Genomic DNA, 18,122 nt, shown 5'->3' with positions numbered 1-18,122 from the left:
CTGAGGCCCAGAAAGGCCAAGGATGGATCCCAAGAGCCCCCAGCTGGGAAGTAGGAGAGCAAGGATTCGAACCCTGGTGGCCTGGCTTCCCTGAAAAACCTATTCTGTCTCTCTGAGACAATGCATCCCAGTACTTGAACCCAAGTGATATTTAGCAGGAAGGACATAACATTATAATACAAAATTAATAAATGATTTATCATCTTTACTTTTACTTCTACCACCTCTGGGTCTTGGCAAGAGATGAAGGGAGAGCTTTCCAGGGGCCGGGGAAGGGCCAGGATGTAGACCTCTGGTCTCGAGGAAGAGCCAATTGTGGGGGAAGGTGATCTCTGAACAGATGCCTGAACGCGGGATGTGAAAGCGGAAATCAAGCAGATAAACTTCTCAGAAGTTGTAAAGTAGGTCAGTGGCCTGGGCTGGGGGCATCCTGCCCCATGCCCTATCTGATATCAAGCTGGGGTCTAGGTGTCCTACTGCACCAGCCTCTACACCTGCAGGGCTCTCTGTGCCTCCTCCCTCCTTCTCCCCTCCATCTTCCTCTCCCCTCCTTCTCTTTCCATCTCCCTCCTACCCTACCCTACCCATCCTCTTACCCACCCTCTCTTCTTCCGCTTGCTCCTCCACCTCAGGGCTGGGAGGCCCCTCCCAGGAATGATCTTTGGAGGCTAAACTTAGTGAGAGGTTCCATCCCCAGGCGGAAGTTGGTGGCTGCTGGTGGCTTTGTAACTACGCCGTCCCCACACCTTGGTCTCATCAAAGCCACGGAAATAGAAAAATGGTGACAAGAGTAAAGGAAACTCCAGCAGGGGCTGAGGCCGGGCATCTGGGGCTGCCCCACCTCCCACCAGTCCTCAAGGGCAGAGAGGCGCAAAGCTGTGTGCTCTTGGTGGAAGTGGAGTCCAACATCCCTCCTCTACATCTGGAACGTGAGGGCAACAATAGCCCCTGCCCAGGTACGTATGTAAAGGTGTGACTCACGCAAGATGCCTGGCATAGGGAAAGTGCCTGACAAAGGCTGTTCTTGATATTTCTAAATCACTTATGTCACTCGCGCACTTAGGGAGCTCTTACCACGTACCAGGCACCATAGCCAATGGCTGTTTCCGTGACTGATCTGATGGAGTCTTTACAACAGACCTAGGGGTGAGGACTGGTGTCACCTCCCATTTTACAGGTGAGGAAACCAAAAAGGGATGAGACTTGCTCAGGGTCACGCAGCAGCAAGTGGCAGAGTGGAATTGGAACCCAGGACCATCTGGTTTGCAAAGCCTGCTTCCTTCTCCACTGTGGCGGGCCGCAGGACGACAGTAGCCACAGTAGCGACAATGATCCATCCACTTCTGGGGGCTGAGCCCTTATTTTCAGGTCCTAGGCACCAACATCTCCCTCTGGCCACACCAGGGTATCTGCTCATTTGTACAGACCGTCTGATTTGTGTGTGTATCCTTATCTGTCCCCCCCCACCCCACACTTTCCCCGAGCTCCTACTTGCTCCAAGCTTCCAGCTGGCTGGTTAGACTACCACTCTGTTCCGGACAGACGGACAGACGTCTGCAGTAAGAGTGCCTGGCAGGGTGTAGCCTCTACTTCTCCAGCGCTGGAAGACTCGAGGGGGAGGGGAGGAGCCGATCCAGGCATGAGATCTCTGGTACCCCCACCCCCCACACTGCCCCGAGCTTCCTGCAGGGAGCTGGGCCAGCTGGGTTCAGTTTTCTTATCTGTAAAGTGACCTCCGTGGGTGATTCAATCTATCCCTCTGCCTCTATGAGCCACCCTTCCCCTGAGAATAGATGGACCCAGGTGGCAACATTTACCATTTATTTCCAAGACCTGTGGTCAGGGAGCCCAGGGCTTCAGACAAAGTCTGGTCCTCATCCCAGGATGTATTCATCTTGGCTAGGAGGAACCTTAGACTGCGTGTGTGTGTGTGTGTGTGTGTGTCTGTGTGATGGGTGTGACTGTGATGCAGTCCAATGTGACGAGCACCTATCCCATGTGTCACACTTGGTGTGGCTGTATGGCCCCCGTGGGTGACTGTGGTTATGATGATGACTTGTGCGTGACTGTGTCATACGTGGTTGTCACACACTGTGACTGAGTGTGATGCTATGACTTGTGTGTAGTTGTGCAGGAATCTGATGCCTTGTGTGCCTCAATGCAGATGTGAAAGCGATCATGGAGCTGTGTGATTCTGTGATGCTACAGGTGTGTCTGCATTCTCTCTCTCTCTCTCTCTCTCTCCCTCTTTCCCCTTTCCCCTCCTTCCCCTCCCTTCCTTCCTTCCTTCCTTCCTTCCTTCCTTCCTTCCTTCCTTCCTTCCTTCCTTCCTTCCTTCCTTCCTCCTTCCCTTCCTCCCTCCCTCCCTCCTTTCTTTCTCTCTGTAAACATTTTCCAAGCACCTGCCATGTGCCAGGCCCTGACCTGGGTGCTGAAACACAGCCGTGATGTCCTAGTGGGGTGTGAGTGCTCGGCGGTGTTGGGATCCAACCAGCCAGTCGGTGATACGTTGGTAGCCAGAAACCAGTTGTGTTGGGAGTAACGACACCAGGGAACTGGCAGACGCTACAAAGCCTCTTCCCTCCTGGGAGAGCTGGTCGCCAAACAGTTACGGGCACATCCGCGCGCCAAGTCTCTGCGAGGAACCCCTACAGGACCCGCAGGGGGTGTGGCCACACAACTGCGTGTGGATCTTGAGTGCGTGACTGTGGCCATGGGTGGGCCTGGGCTGGGCTGTCCACATGGGTGAGTCCTAACGATGACTCTCCCTACAACCGCCCACACTCATGAGAGTGGGGGACAGTGAGGCTTCCTGTCCTCAGCCAAGCCCCTGGACCTACAAGTCCCATTCTTCTCTGAATCAAAAACATAAATACCCACCCCTCACCCCTTCTTCCTGAATATCAGGCATATGAGCTTTCTCCCCCTGTTGGGGACCTCCTGACTCCCAAGTCTCTGGGTCTTTGTCCTCAGTATTGTCCATGGCAGGGTCTGTAGATTTCTTTGGTGCCCCAGAGGTGCCAGCTGGGTCTGCAGCCTTCAGGGGTGGCTAGGTCCTCGGCCCCTGGAGGTGCCCGCCGGGCTCTTTGCTTCCTGAGTTTTGGGTCCCCAGGGCACCCTCTGAGTCACTGTCTGTCAGACCCCCATTCAGTCCGTTGGCAGCCCTTCCTTCACACCATGAAAGCCCCAAAGTAGGAGTGGGTGCCATCGCGGAGTCGGACCAGGCGCTCGTCGGGCACACGGACCAGCACCTCCTCGCCCGCGTCCAGGTGCACCACTCCCCCCAGGAAGCTGCTGTCCCACCACACGCGGGGGCTGGTGGCTCTCCCACAGGGCGACCGCCGGCTGACCAGTAGCTCCAGCTCCTTGGGGTAGCGGGGTGTGCGCTTGTAGAGGCCGTGAGTGATGGGCAGGCCGCTGCTCAGCCCCTGCGGGCAGCCCACGCCTCCCAGCTGCACCTTGGAGTAGATGTAGTAGTAGCCGGCCCGGGCGATCACCAGGGAGCCCTCGCGGTAGTTGAGGCCTCGCAAGAAGGCCAAGCCCAGCTTTGTCTCCCAGAGCAGCGGGCCCCCACTGCCCGTCAGGCTGGAGTTGGCCCCTGGGGATGGAGACAGAGGGTCAGCACGTGTCCCTCCCTGGGTGAGACAGGGTGATGGCGACCCTCCCGTGTTAGTCCTTCTGAGAACCTTATACACGTTAGTTCACTTTATCCTCACTTTGCAGGTAGAGAAACTGAGGCACCCAGGGGCAAAGTCACTTGCTTCTTATACATCTTAGCTCATGCCCCCTCCCCTCCCGCAGGTGGGAAAACTGAGGCATGGAGCAATTAAGCAACCGGCCGAAAGCATCAAAAACGGTGAGTGGCAAAACCAAGGACCAGAGACAGAACCACCCTGGTCCAGAAGCCTAATAATCTCCATTTTCGTCAGTGTCTCTCTCTCTCTCTGTAAAATGGAGATATGAATCGTGCCTCCTTCGGGTGTAAGGAATGAACATGCCCAGAGTGTGTCACAGTACGTGTGACACGGTGAGCACCACGTAAGGGTGTATTCAATAAATGAAATGAGACACTGCCCGGGTGCAGGCAGTGTCTGTGTTCTGGGCGAGGCTGTGAATAAATTGTGATGGATGCGTGGATCCTCATGTTGCCATCTGGTCTCCCCAAGGACACCCTGCCCCTCCCCTCCTTCCCCCGTGCCAGGCCCCGGGGTCCCCCTCACCTGTGAGGTGTGCAGCTGGGCTGGCCTGGTGGGACCTCCGCTCTGGAGAGGGAAAGGGTGAGAGGTTAGCGATGGAAGCAGTGGGGGGCGAGGGCCAGCCTCCGGAGGGGTCATCAGGTCTACCTCCTGGCGTCAACCCCACCCTTTCCGGAGTGGCCCAGACTTCTGCTTCTCGGGCCTGGGGGAGGGGCACCTGCAGGGCTCAGATCAGTTGTGCAAATCACATTGGGCAATGGGCTGAGGGGGCGGGGGCAGCGTGGGAACCATCCCACCCTCCCTCCCGGGGGCCCAGGACCCTGACTCACCTTGAGTCAGCTGTTTCCAGGCTGCATCTCCATCCTGAAAATGCAATGGAGCCGGTGGTGAGGACCTGCGTGGCCCACGCACTGGCGTCCTCAGGCTCGTGGCTGTGAGCTGCACACAGACTACAGGTACAGACGCCACCCAGGGCCACGTGCACACCCCCGCCCCACCAAGCAGCTTCAGCTTTGCCCTCTCGAAATAGACATGTGAATGAATGGTGCTATTTAGGGTCCAGTGAATTCACCGGGGCTGGGGTAGGGGTAGGGTAAAGCCATTCCGGTGCCCTGCACATAGGAGGTACTAGGTAAGGGTTAATTAAAGAGTCAGGGACAACTGGGTGGCTCAACAGTTCAGCGCCTGCCTGCCTTCCGCCCAGGGCGTGATCCTGGGGTCCCAGGATCGAGTCCCACATCGGGTTCCCTGCATGGAGCCTGCTTCTCTCGCCGCCTGTGTCTCTGCCTCTCTCTCTCTCTCTCTCTCTCTCTCTCTCTCTCATGGATAAATAAATAAATAAAATCTTTTAAAAAAATAAATAAAAGATTTTTATTTATTCATGAGAGACACAAAATAAAGGATTTTTTATTTATTCATGAGAGACACATTGAGAGAGAGAGAGAGACAGAGACACAGGCGGAGGGAGAAGCAGGCTCCATGCAGGGAACCCGATGTGGGACTCGATCCTGGGACCCCAGGATCACGCCCTGGGCGGAAGGCAGGCAGGCACTAAACTGCTGCGCCACCCAGGCGTTCCTAAATAAAATCTTTTTTTTTTTTTAAAGAAGTAATATTACAGATACACGGACATTCAGGTGGCAGGACACGTGGACATTAATGCCAACAAGCGGATATGGATGGACATGTGGCATAGAGCACAGACTTGGACACTCGTGTGACACACGACAAGGCACACGTGGACTCGGATACACGGGCACATGGTTTATGGATCCCTGTGGGTCTGTGTGCAAGGCCAACACATGGGCCACGGACAGGCCAGTCCGTGGACACTTGGGCACACAGGCGCGGGATAGCAGCACGGGTTCCCGAGCCGGACATGCACATATGGCCATCGGGTGCAGCCATAAGGTGAAATGACCTGGGGAGACACAGGACACGGAAGGCCAAGGCCGCATGGCAAACAGACAGAGACAGCCACCGCCAACGGCACACTGCTGCAGGGAGAGGTTCTCACAGACTCGGACCAAGAGGATTAGTGGCGGTCCCCACAGTGGGGGTCAGGGCACGGCTGACAATACCTAGCAATGTCCGAATGCCCGTTCCGGGGGTTGCCGGCAACAAGACTATGTTATGAGCATAAAACCTGCTGAGAGACCAGATTTTTCTTTGTGGCCACCACGAGGAGAAATGGTAATTACGTGACAGCGCAGAGGTGTTGGCGATCGTGTTGCGGTACAAATACGTTGCACGCCTTAGATGACAGAGTATTTAAATCTCCATTAAAAAAAAATGCCGGTTTTGATTGATTGAACACCTGCCTCGGGCCCCCGCCGCCGGGCGCCACACCCGCGACACCGTGTCATCCCTGTCGGGTGGGCACTCTTATTTCCACAGCCATTTAACAGACGAGGAAATTGAGTTTCGGAGGGGTGAGCTGACTCGCCCTGGGCTGCTCTTGGTCTGTCTCCTGTCTTGCACACACACGTGCACCCAGTGACACAGAAGCCCCCCCCGCCCCGAGCCCCGAGCCCCACTCACCAGCAGGGGTGTGACCATCTCCCCGAGGCGCCAGTGTAGCCGGAGTAGGAACCAGCCCTGGACGGCCAGCCCGGCCACCAGCAGCAGCAGCAGCAGGCCCAGGCCCAGCTGGGCCACGCTGCAGGGCCGGCTCCGGCGCCTGCGCCCCAGCCTTGTGAATGGGATGTCTGTCTGTCCGTCCACCACGAACACGGAGGGTCGCACGACGGGCTCCTCCATGCCTGAGCAGATGAGGTCCCGAGACGCCCCGGGAGCTGGGCTAGCGCGGCTGGGTCCCTGAGGGCAAGGAGGAAACCACAATTGCCCAATGCTCCTGGGCTTCCCACGCTGCAGACAGGCGCCCGTGGGTCCCGGGGCTGCCTTTAGAGCGGGGTTCAGCCCCTCCCCTTTCCCCACTGGCCCTCCTCTTCTTCCTGTCCCCCCACCCCCAGGCTGGCCCCATCTTACTTTCACTCATGCAGCCTCTCACACTTTCCAGGGGCATCTGAAGATGTGACTCAGGTAGGGATGGAGAGGGGAGGCCCCAGCTTTTCCCTGAGGCCGCTTCTTTGTTACGAAATATTTATAGAGCATTTCCCGCGTGCCAGGCACTGTTCTAGGCTTGAGGGCACGGCCGTGGACAAGAGAGACAAAAGTCCCTGGTCTTATGGAGCGCCTACTCCCCTTAACAATGAGCCTGGTAAATAAGAAAATACTATACAGCATGTTAGTTAGATGGTGGTAAGAGCAGTGGGAAATACGAGAGTGGTTTTTGTGTGTGTGTGTGTGTGTGTGCACGTGTGTATATTGTGTTCAATGCATGTGTGCATGTGTGAGCATGCCTGTATGCATACATATGCACACGTGTGGGTGTATGCAGGTGTGTGCATCCACCCGGGATGTATGCAGGTGTGTGCATATGGGCATGTGTATACTGTGTATATGTGTGCAGGTGCAAGCGTGCCTGTATGCGTACATAGGCACTCATGCAGGTGTATGTAGGTGTGTGCATGTGTATGTGTGTAGGTGTGAGCATGCTTGTATGCATACTTATGCACACATGTGGGTGAAATACACACAAGTGTGTCCCAGTGCAGGCATATGTGTGCCTGTGTGTGTGCATAAGCATGCACATGTGTGTGTGTGCATGTGTGCATGCATGCATGCAAGTTTTAATGGGAACTCAGAGTCAGTGCTGGAACCACTGGTCACCAGGCTAAGACCCAGGCTTGGAAGGCGTCCTGAGGGCACCCGGAATTGGCCTGAGTAGCTCTCTCTTTTTGCTGAAATCCCACCTTTCAGCGAGCCCTGGTGATTCAGTCTCCAAGGCCCGTCTCAATCCAGCCACCTGTGAACATACCCACTGCTACCACCTTCCCCAGGGCTGTGGACCGCTTCTGTCCCTCCCTCCATTCTTATGGTGAGGTCCTGGTTATCAAAGTGCTGGTATTTGGAGGTGGAGCCTTGGGAGAGGGGATGAGGTCACAAGGGTGAAGTCCTCCAGAATGGGATGAGTGCCCCTACTGGGCACTCTCTCTCTGCCTGGTGAAGATCCAGCCAGAGGGCTGCTGTCTGCAGGCCAGGAAGAGAGCCCTCACCAGAGCCCGACCGAGCTGGCACCCTCCTCTCAGACTTCCAGCCTCCAGAACTGTGAGAAATAAATGTCTGTTGTTTAAGGCCCCCAGTGTAGGGTTGTTACAGTGGCCAGACTGCGCCGAGACCCCAGGGCAACCCACCTCTTCTGGCTTGGGCTCTTACACTCTTATCTTCTCTTTCCCTCTAGCCACCTCGTAATTCATTCTCTGCCCTCTACCTAGTGTGAGATTGCTTATTTCATTTTATTTTATTTTATGGAGGCAAAATTCACATAACATAAAACTAACCTTTTTTAAGGTGAGCAACTCGGTGGCATTTAGGATATTTACAATCTCAGACAACTCTATCTAGTTCCCAGGCATTTCTGGTGCCTTGAAAGACAAGCCCCTTCCCAGCCCCTGGCAACGGCAAGTCAGCTTTCCTGCTCTGGGGAGTCACCCATTCTAGATATTCTAGATATTTCATAAAAGTGGACACATGCCATCTGTGGCCTTCTGTGTCTGGCTTCTTTCGCTGAATATAACGTTTTTGGGTTTCATCCACATTGTAGTGGGTGCTGGAACTTCCTTCCGTTTTAGGGCTGACGGATGTTCCAGTGTTTCTACCCTTGGATGGATGTTTAAATTGTTTCCACCCTTGGGCTACTGTGAGCATGCATGTGTGCACATGTATTTGTCTGGGCACCGGGTTCCCAGTCTTTTGGGCATATAGCTGGGATTGGAACTGTTGCCATCGGCGTTTTAAACACGTACATCAGCCTTCACCTCTCCCCTGCTTACAATCCTGTAATGGCTTCCCATTGAGCATATAGGGCGTTAGCATATTATGCCCCATGGGCCGCATCCAGTCATCCCCCCTGACTGCACAGGAGAGCAACTTTCCGGGGAAAGTATTTGGGTGAGCTGCAGATGCCCACCAGCGGTCCCTACTCTGCTCCGTGTCCACCTCCCTGACCGACAGTCCACATCTCATCACCTTCCATGCCTTGCGCTGCTGTAGAGAGAATCCCAAGCAGCCTCTGCGCTGAACACAGAGCCCGACGCAGGACTCGATCTCATGACCTTGAGATCATGACCTGAGCCAAAACCAAGAGTCAGACCCCTAACCAACTGAGCCACCCAGGCGCATCTATCTATCATCTATTTATGTATCATCATCTATCTACACACACAACTTATTTTAAGGACTTGGCTCATATTTTGTTTTTTGTTTATAAGTATGCCCCACACCCAATGTAGGGCTTGAACTCGTGACCCTGAGATCAACAGTCTCATGCTCTCCCGACTGAGTCAGCCAAGCAAGCACCCCAGGAGTTGACCCATGTGACTGTGGGGTGTGGCAAGCCCCAAATCCATCGGACAAGCCAGTAGGCTGGAGATTCGGTTAAGAGTTGATGTTACAGTCTTGAGTAGAAAGGCAAGAAACCAAGGCAGAATTTCTATGCTGCTATCTTGAATTCCTTCTTCCTCAGGAAAACGAATCTTTCCCTTTGGCCCTTCAACTGATTGGATGAGGCCCATCCGCATTATTGAGTGTAGCCTGAAAGTCAATCGACTGTAGGTGGGAATCACATCTAAAAAATACCTACATAGGGACGCCTGGTTCAATGGTTGAGCATCTGCCTTGGCCTCAGGTCGTGATCCCGGGGTCCTGGGATCGAGTCCCGCATTCATCTTCCCGCAGGGAGCCTGCTTCTCCCTCTGCCTCTGTCTCTGCCTCTCTCATGAATAAATAATCTTTTTAAAAAAAGGTGTGGGGGAGGCTCAAAAATCCTCATCACTCACAAGGGTCCCAGCCAACCTCTACCAGGATGCCTTTCCACCTTGATGTCTGCCTTCCTCTTTCTTTTTCTTGCTTATTTTCCTGTTCTTCTGCCCTGGGATTCCTTTTCTTCCTTTCTTTAACACGTGGCATGTTGTTCTGTTGGAGCACCTGTGGTTCCAGACTGTGAACAGCTCAGATAGGATCTTTGAAACTTATATTCCAAGGACAGCATGGAGTTGACTTCAGACAGTGAGGTTGTCCAAAGAGGAAAGGAGAACAGGGCAATGTGAGAGAGCCTGCCTACCATGGGGCCACCGGTATAGTCATTTAGATCAAATAATAGTCTTTTTTTTTTTTTTTTAGAAAATATAATAGTCATTTTCTATGTCAACCTAGCTAGGCTGTGGTTTAGTAAAAAACCAGTGTAAATGTTGCTTTGTAGCTATTTTTAATTTTTAAAATTAAAAAAAACTTTAAAGACTTTATTTATTCACAAGAGACACAGAAAGAGGCAGAGACATAAGCAGAGGGAGAAGCAGGCTCTCCTTGGAGTCTCCCCTTGACTGCTGCCCCCACTAAACAGGGACTGGTTGTGAATCTATTTCCCCCTATTTCTGGAATCAGGAGGCAGCCTTTACAGGACCTGGCGGGGGGAGTCTTAGCGGAAGGGGCTGAGAAGGGGTGACTGCAAGGCTCAGGGATTTTCAGGTGATGAGCACATCTAGAGTGGGGGAATGGATCCCACCCTCAAGCCCTTGAATTAATCAGAAGAGGCACCTAGGGCCCCAGTTCCCCTCGACTGTCAGTCAGCTCACTTCCCTCTGGCTCCTGCCCCCCAGGCAGCTCTGATGATGCTGTGACCACAATGCCAACTCCCCACCTAGACCGCTGACTCAGATCTTCCCTTTCACTAGCTCACTGGCTTGCTCACTCGCTCAGAGCTCACCGGAAACACCGCTGGGCCTGCCCCCTACCGCCCCCTCCTGGGCACAGCCGGCCCAAGAGGAATGCAGGTGAGGTAACAAATGGAATTGCCCCGGAGGAGCTGCAGGTGAGGGGCAAATGGGATGAAGGTGAGAACAGGTGAAGATGCAGGTGAGGATGCAGCACATAGGTAGGCGAGTTGGTAAGATACAGGCCAGCTTGCGGTTGGAGATGTCGGCATGGGCCGAGTGACAATGCCAAAAATGCAGGTGGATACAAGCCAGGGCGTAGGTGAGACAGCAGGTAAAGATTCAGATGATAATGTTGGTGAAAACGCACGTGAGGGTTCGATGAGGAGGCAGGTAAGCAGGCAGGTGTGAAGGGGCAGCTGGTGAGAATTTCCAGAAGGTTGGGGCTGAGAAGCAGGGTAGATGCAGGGGAAAGTGGAAGTACACTTGGGTGGGGCCGCGTGCCAGCCAGGTGGAGGGTGCTCCCGGGAGAGTGGGGAGGAAGCAGGCCTGCAGGAGGGCCACAGAGGGACGGAAGTGGGGGTCAGGCGAGGCTTCAGGATGGATCACAGTGGCCTCTTTCCCTCTCAGAGACCTTCCCACACCGGGAGACACATGACATACAACTGAAGCTTTATTGTGGGGACCACGGGGAGGGGTCAGTTGGGACAGCCAAAGGTGATCATGTCATCAGTGAAGCTGGCCAGGTCTTGGCACCGTTTCTCATTTTCCTCATCCTGGCATTCATCGGCCTCAGGCCACATCTCCACCCATGTGTCCTTCCCGATGATGTAGTTGATCCTGCAGGGGGGTGGGGGGATGTGCGGAGAGGAGGCAGACCGGTCAGGGGCAGGGCAGGGGAAGGGTGGGCAGGGGCGGCCCTGGGCATGCACAGGGCTGGCACTCACTTGGGTTTCTCTCCCCACAGGTCGGTGGAGACGCCCCACACGAGGTAGCGTTTCCCATCCTGCAGCTTCAGGGCTTCTCTGCACCTGATGTGGCTGATGAACCTGCGCTCCTGTCCTCTGGCCACCTCATCGGAGCCTGGAGGGGAGGGAGAGAAGCTGAACTGGAGGGAGGGAGGGAACTGGGGGGAAGGGGGTGGGAAGACAGAAGCCAGAGTGCAGGGCTGACCTGATTTGATGATCTGCTCCACAGCCATTACGTACTCGTCAAAGTCTTCTGCTGGCTCCTTCCTGAGAAGCCTGGTCTTGTACACTGTGGGGGGAGGGGAGGGGGCGGTGGGGGTCAGGATCACCTGCAAGCGCACCTGGGCACACGGCACCCCCCATGCAGATACATGCAGGATGGCCGCCAGTCGTGCTACAGTCCCTGCCCCCCAGTAACACACATGTCACACGTGATCTTACAACCACGGTCTCACACAGTCACACACACGACCATGTGCATGATTACAGCCACCCACATGCATGACCATGCCTACTCCTGTCCACTGTCACCTGCAACCACTGTCTCATATCTCCGTGATTTGGCACAACTACAACCTCACAGTCGCACACACAACCAGGCACACAACCACATCCACTCATACACTTGCATACACCCAGCCCGCTCACAACCATGGTTCCCATGTAATCATGGCCCCTCACACACACACACGTCGCCTGCAATTATATCCTGAAGTACAACCACATGCAGCCATGGTCACTCGCAGCCAGTCACACACACAACCACAACCATAACACAGTCTCACATGTACAACCACGTCCCCACACACTGTTGCTCCCACACGCTCCCACATGTATGCACCCACTGACCGTAGTCTACGCCTGGCTCACAGGCCTTGTCCAGCCGTTCATCCTTGGTGACCTTGTCGTACACCTGCTGCATGAAGCAGTTCTCTGTGGGGCGGATGGGTGGGGGACATGGTTACATCTCACATCTCCTCCAGGGCCCCCCCGCTCCTGGGTCCGTCCCTCTGGGTGTGTGGAGGGATCTGGTGGGTGTGGCCAACCCTTCCCCGCTCCTTGGCACCCACCCTCAGCACAGCGGCACATGTCCTTGTGACAGAGCTTGCTTAGTTGCCCATCTTCTTTCTCTGGGTGGTAGAACCGGGTGCAACTCTCATCTGTGGGCAGAGTGGTGGGAAAGGGTTAGAGGGCGAGGACCTCCAGTCCAGAGAACCCAGGGGGTAGGGCTTGGATTCCCAACTCCAGTCCCTCAGACCTGGAGATGCCAGGTCCTCAACCCCGGGAGCCTCAGACTCCCACTTCTCAGATCCCTGGAACCCTCAGACCCCAGGCCCTAGGTCAAGGTTGCTCACCTAGGTTGTAATAGGAGTACACCTTGACTGATCCAGGCTGGATAAGCCCCACCTTAAAGTACTGGTGCACTCTGAAGGATATACAGTCCTCCTGGTTATGTGAGATCTATGGAGAATGAAGAGGCTGGTTAGTGGGATGAAGACGTGGAGGGCATACCAGCATGAGGTACTGGGGGTTGGAGAAACTGAAGGATCAAGGTGGGAAGTGGGTGGGGAGGGTGGAGGGCAGGACAAACCCATGTTCTGTTACTCCAAGGCTCAGAGCTAGATTACACTCGTCAGCTTCCTTCCTTAGTTTAGTGTGTGGCCATGTGATTGAGTTCTGGCCAACGGACTGCTATCTATGCCCATAAAAACATCATCCCGCAGCTAATGATACTGAATTGTAGATTTTAAAGTTGCTGAGAGGGTAGATTTTAAAAGTTCTCACCACACACACACACACACACACACACACACACACACACACTAAAACTATGTGAGGTAATGGATGTGTTAAGTAACTTTATTGTTGGGATCGTTTCCCAATATATGGAGACATCAAATCATTATTTTATACACCTTAAACCTAACAGTGTTATTTGTTAGTTATATCTCATTAAAGCTGAAAAAAAAATAGAGAGAGAGAGAGAGAGAGAGAGAAATAGATATACACACGTGTATGTGATAGACAGGTGTATTTGGAGGAAAAGGCTAACAGTGAATTTGGGTAGAACCGTGGAACCATGTTCTCCCACTCTGCAACTTCCCCATAGGGTTAGAATTAAATAAAAATTGAAATGCACAAAAATTAAGATGCAAGAAAATGTCAATGTCTGTCTCATGCAGAATCCTCCTTTCTTCTAGAAAGAATGGGTCCAGTAGATAACTCTAGAGTCCTAGGGATTGTGGAGCCCCAAGACAGAAGGCATGTGGATCCCTGAATGACTGTGTGGAACAGAAGACCCTTTCCTTAACCTCCCACACCAACTGGACTTGGCGTGAATGAGAAACACAAATTTCTTGGGTTGGAACCCCCATATTCTTGGGAGTTTTATTATAGTAGCTAGTGTTACTCATACTGACTAATATGGGGTGAGGGGCAATCAAAGGTATTGGGACTTCAGCAGGGAGAGTATGAGGATAAGAAAGATGGAAGATAGAAGTAGGGGTGAGGAGGAAGCTCAAGTCATGTTAGAGATGAAGAGTGAGAGGTCAGATGGAGAATTAATAAGAGAGAGATGCCAGGGGATGGGGGAGCAAGGGAAATTCTTGTTCACCACTGAGCACTTTATTTTTTTAAACCAATATGGCTCTTTTCATTGGTTGTTTAGACTCTGATGAGAAGGGATGCCTGGATGGCTCAGCGGTTGAGCATCTGCCTTTGGCTCAGGGTGTGATCCTGGGGTCCTGGGATTGAGTCCCACATTGGGCTCCCCACAAGGAGGCTGCTTCTCCCTCTGCCTGTGTCTCTGCCTCTCTGTGTGTCTCTCATGAATAAATAAATAAAATATTAAAAAAGACTAATGGGAAGAAGTTGGAGAAAGCAAGTAAACTCTGAGGTTGGAATATGAGTGGGCATAAGGTAGGATGCTTACAAAAGACAGGATAACTTGGGTTGACCATCTTGTTTTATATAGCCCTTCCTCCACCACTCAAAAATATGGACCCCATCCCCCCTAGCCTGGGCCTGGCCTGACCCAGAGGAAGGCCAGCCAGGTAGAGGCTAGGTCCCCACTGGAAGCCTTACCTTTTCCAGGTAGAGGATGACATTGTTCTTGTTGGAGAAGGCCTTGTTCAGCTCATACTTAGATATGTATCTCTCGATACCACTGCTCAACTGGGGAAGGAAGGATGGGATTTATGAAAATCTTCCTTAGTCTTCTTTCAGACCCCAGGGTTCTTCCCACTGATCTCAGTCCCCAAGCCCATAAGCCTTTCATACCTGGTTGAGGTCACAAGTGTCAGGAGAAAAGCCAGTCATCATGGATATATCCAGTATCGACATGGTAGCGTCCTCGTCTCCCAGGTACCTGAATGGAGTGGAGGGAGGGCAGTTGGTTGCTCAGGCAGTTGTCCTGAGCCCTGGGGGTCAACGCCTGGACAAGGGAGTCTAATCAGAGACTGAGGTTCTTGGTTCCCACATGGCAGCACAAGGGGATATTAGATTTTAGGAAACATTCCCCAAAGGGACTAAAGGGAAGATGGTGTAATGGTCAAGGAGACTACTAGCTTATTTTTTTTTAATCTCTTTTTTTTTTTAAAGATTTTATTTATTTACTCACGAGAAACAGAGAGAGAGGCAGAGACACAGGCAGAAGGGGAAGGAGGCTCCATGCAGGGAGCCGGATGTGGGACTCGATCCCAGGTCTCCAGGATCATCACCTGGGCCGAAGGCAGGTTCTAAACCGCTGAGCCACCCAGGCTGCCCGAGACTACTAGCTTATAAATAAATTTTTAAAAATCATTAAAAAAAGGATGCCTGGGTGGCTCAGCAGTTGGGCATCTGCCTTTAGCTCAGGGTGTGATCCTGGGGCCCTGGGATCGAGTCCCGCATCAGGCTCCCTGCATGGAGCCTGCTTCTCCCTCTACCTATGTCTCAGCCTCTCTCTCTCCCTGTGTCTCTCATAAATAAATAAATAAATAAATAAATAAATAAATAAATAAATCTTAAAAAAAAAAAAAAAAAAAAGGAGACTAATAGCTCAGGCTCTAGGGCCCAACCACATGGGCTCAAGTCCCAGCTCTGTAAGACATTTGATGAGTCACTTGACCTCTTCATGCCTTAGTTATTCTAGGAAAGAAAGGCAGAAAAATGTTACCGTGGTCTAGCTCAATAACATCAGGTCCCCAGCACCAGGGTACAGTAGTCACAACTGCATAAAGTACAAGTCTTGTTTCTAGTGATTTAGCCCACCAATTACTGAGCAGATAAGAGGTGCACAATCAATGACCAATCACGTCACTTCCTTCAAAGTCTGTCAGTGATGGTCACTGAGCAGCCATTATTCAGTTCATGCACTGATAGCAAGGCCAAGTTACGATAAAACACTTTAAAGGTCATGGGACAATTGGAATGTGCCCCACATCGATTGCTGAGATTGCTGGCACAGTCTCAGCCTATAGGGTCACTGCCAGTCTCGGACTGCCATGCATAGTGAGGATGGCATCCGCCTCCTGGTGGGTACTTAAGGCAATACCAGATGCACAATGCACTGTTGGAAAGGGTTTGGTACCACAGATATTATTTTGAGAAGTCTTCTTATAGACGGAAGAATGGCCAAGATGACCCGTAGTGACCCATCATCACTTACCTGGTACAGATGTTAAGGGTCATGCTGTTCAAGGCGTCCTGAGGCCTCTTGACTAGAAACACAGAAGACAGAAAAATGGGATGGGGGTCCCTGGGTCCCGATTCAGGAGGGGGGCAGACATTAGAATGGGGTTGGGGGAAGCGTAACATGTAGGGTCTTCACTCCCTTTACCATTTTCAGGGGCTGGTTGTATGTCAACCCTGAGGTCAAACTTCTTGCAGGTGGCTTTGTTTTTGAGCTTGGCATAGTACATGGTCACCACCTGGTGAGACAGTGGGGGAGATGAAGTGTCAGCCCATTTGAGTTGAGAAGGAGAGGGTCCCTCTGGGTGCTGAGAGAAAGTGGTGGGCCAAGCAGGTGTGTGTTCCTATTCCTTACCGACAAGGTGCCTTGTCCTTTTCCTTTTGCTATTACTTCGAAATTCTCATTTTTCTTGGTCTGCAGGGAGCCGGGAGAGAGAAGAGAGGATGTTGGGGGAACCAAACTTTCCCCTGGCTGCAACAATGACCTGTCCTCCCTCCTGGCTCTGGCAAACCCTGGCTGGTGTGGAGGGTGACACCAAGGAGGGTTTGGCTAGGCAGCTGTACCTCTTCTGACCGTTGGAGGCTAGGAGAATCCCAGACAATGTGGTGCTTGATCTCTGTGCTGCGGCTGGGCAGGTTGATGGACACTTGCAGGTTCAGGTCCTTGTGGTTGGGGACATCCTTCTGGTATTGGGCCAAGGCTTGGAACACCATGAAGGTGGCCTAGAGCCCAGGAGAGAGGAAAAGACTCAGATCAGAGAGAGGATAGCCTAGAACCCGCCCCCCCCCACACACACACACAAAGAGAGGGTGAGGATGGGATTGAGGGTTGTTCAACACTCAGGACATGTTCTAGATTCTCCAAGGGACAGAGGCTTAGACCAGAGCTTGGAGACACTGAGGACAGGTCTAGAATCCACCAGAAACTACAGACATAAGACCGAAGCTATAGCAACATTGAGAATGTGGCCCAGACTCATCCAGAGGAGAGTCTAAGACAAGAGTCTGGAGTCCGTGAGAATGTATTTAGAACCCACTTGTGAAAAAAGAATGAGGTTAGAGTCTGGGGACATTGAACATATGATCTAGAATCCAAAAGGAACACACTGAGAATGTGACTCACAGCTCGCCAGAAAGAAAGGAGGTCAAACCAGAGCCTGAGGTTACTGACACCATGCCCTAGAACCCACCAGGGAGAGAGGCTTGGATGATGTCCTCAAACAGCTGAGAACTTGGCCTAGAACCCATAGGAAGATGAGCTAACAAGGAGCCTGGTGGAACAGAGAACATGGTCTAGATACCAGGAGCTTCAGAAGACAGCTTGGGGCATTCAGAATGTAGTCTAGGACCCATGGATGGGTTCACAACTATTTTTTAGTTGTGATCTCTCAAATCCACTCCAGCCACTCTGCTGGTGGGACAGAAGGATTGCCCCTCTTGGTCTCAGTGTCTTCTCTGGGAGGCCAGTGGGAGGGTAGAGGAGGTGGGCATGCAGGTGCCAGGGGGATATGGGGTCACTTGCCTGGGTGGAGCCATAGCCACCTCCGTAGTATCTCTGCTCATTGAGCCAGCGGACGACAGGAGGTACATTGTCAAAGTCTTTGAGCAGCAGCAGGGCCAAGAGGGCGTAGGATGTGGCTTCCACATTGTAGAGCTTCTTGCCAGGCTCCACCCAGCGGTTCCTGTCTGCGGAGAGAACCCCCACCCCATCCCCCATGCTCACTGCTCTGTCCAGCCTGGAGATGGCTCCGAGACAGCTCTGAAGTGGACTTCTTGGTGTTCAGATATCCTGGCTCACATCCAAGGCCCACAATCTGCTGGCTCCTGCCTCACTCTCTTCTCTAATTAACCTTCACTCCTCCATTTAAATTCTCAGCCACAGCCCCACCCACCTACAGGAGATTCCCTAAACTTTCCATGCTCGTTTTTACTTCTGAGCCTTTTGATATTCTGTTCCTTCTCCTTGGAGCACCTTTTCTCCATCTACCCCTGTTAATCCCCTGATTTGACTTCAC

The 18,122-nt window shown here is 52.7% G+C and overlaps 2 protein-coding genes across 2 annotated transcripts in view; both read right to left on the bottom strand.

Moving 5' to 3' along the window:
• Positions 1-2,375: 2,375 nt before the first annotated feature.
• Positions 2,376-6,575, bottom strand: TNFSF14 (TNF superfamily member 14). Its single transcript, XM_072787571.1, has 4 exons — positions 6,237-6,575; positions 4,526-4,559; positions 4,221-4,262; positions 2,376-3,598 (listed from the first exon to the last, which is right to left on the bottom strand). Exons 1-4 carry the CDS (start codon positions 6,453-6,455, stop codon positions 3,171-3,173), a joined length of 723 nt encoding a protein of 240 aa, XP_072643672.1. The 5' UTR covers positions 6,456-6,575; the 3' UTR covers positions 2,376-3,170.
• Positions 6,576-11,123: 4,548 nt separating this feature from the next.
• Positions 11,124-18,122, bottom strand: part of C3 (complement C3) — a 33,044-nt gene continuing 26,045 nt past the window's right edge. Inside the window, exons 29-41 of the mRNA XM_072787570.1 lie at positions 17,630-17,793; positions 16,672-16,830; positions 16,463-16,522; positions 16,256-16,346; positions 16,085-16,136; positions 14,716-14,803; positions 14,521-14,610; positions 12,792-12,897; positions 12,507-12,596; positions 12,286-12,369; positions 11,642-11,725; positions 11,416-11,551; positions 11,124-11,308 (exon numbers count right to left, since the gene is read on the bottom strand). Of these exons, the coding sequence (XP_072643671.1) occupies positions 11,167-11,308; positions 11,416-11,551; positions 11,642-11,725; positions 12,286-12,369; positions 12,507-12,596; positions 12,792-12,897; positions 14,521-14,610; positions 14,716-14,803; positions 16,085-16,136; positions 16,256-16,346; positions 16,463-16,522; positions 16,672-16,830; positions 17,630-17,793 (1,346 nt within the window). The 3' untranslated portion in view covers positions 11,124-11,166. The remainder of the gene's footprint in view (positions 11,309-11,415; positions 11,552-11,641; positions 11,726-12,285; positions 12,370-12,506; positions 12,597-12,791; positions 12,898-14,520; positions 14,611-14,715; positions 14,804-16,084; positions 16,137-16,255; positions 16,347-16,462; positions 16,523-16,671; positions 16,831-17,629; positions 17,794-18,122) is intronic.

Source organism: Canis lupus, chromosome 19 (assembly GCF_048164855.1).
Source record: "Canis lupus baileyi chromosome 19, mCanLup2.hap1, whole genome shotgun sequence".
NCBI lineage: Eukaryota > Metazoa > Chordata > Mammalia > Carnivora > Canidae > Canis > Canis lupus.
This window is presented reverse-complemented; position numbering and strand designations above follow the sequence as displayed.

Coding starts and splice junctions, on each gene's coding strand:
- TNFSF14 (XM_072787571.1), bottom strand. CDS start 6,455: ATGGAGGAGCCCGTCGTGCGACCCTCCGTGTTCGTGGTGGACGGACAG. Junction 4,560..6,236: donor AGATGGTCACACCCCTGCTG/GTGAGTGGGGCT, acceptor TTGCATTTTCAG/GATGGAGATGCAGCCTGGAA. Junction 3,599..4,220: donor CCCAGCTGCACACCTCACAG/GTGAGGGGGACC, acceptor CTCCATCCCCAG/GGGCCAACTCCAGCCTGACG.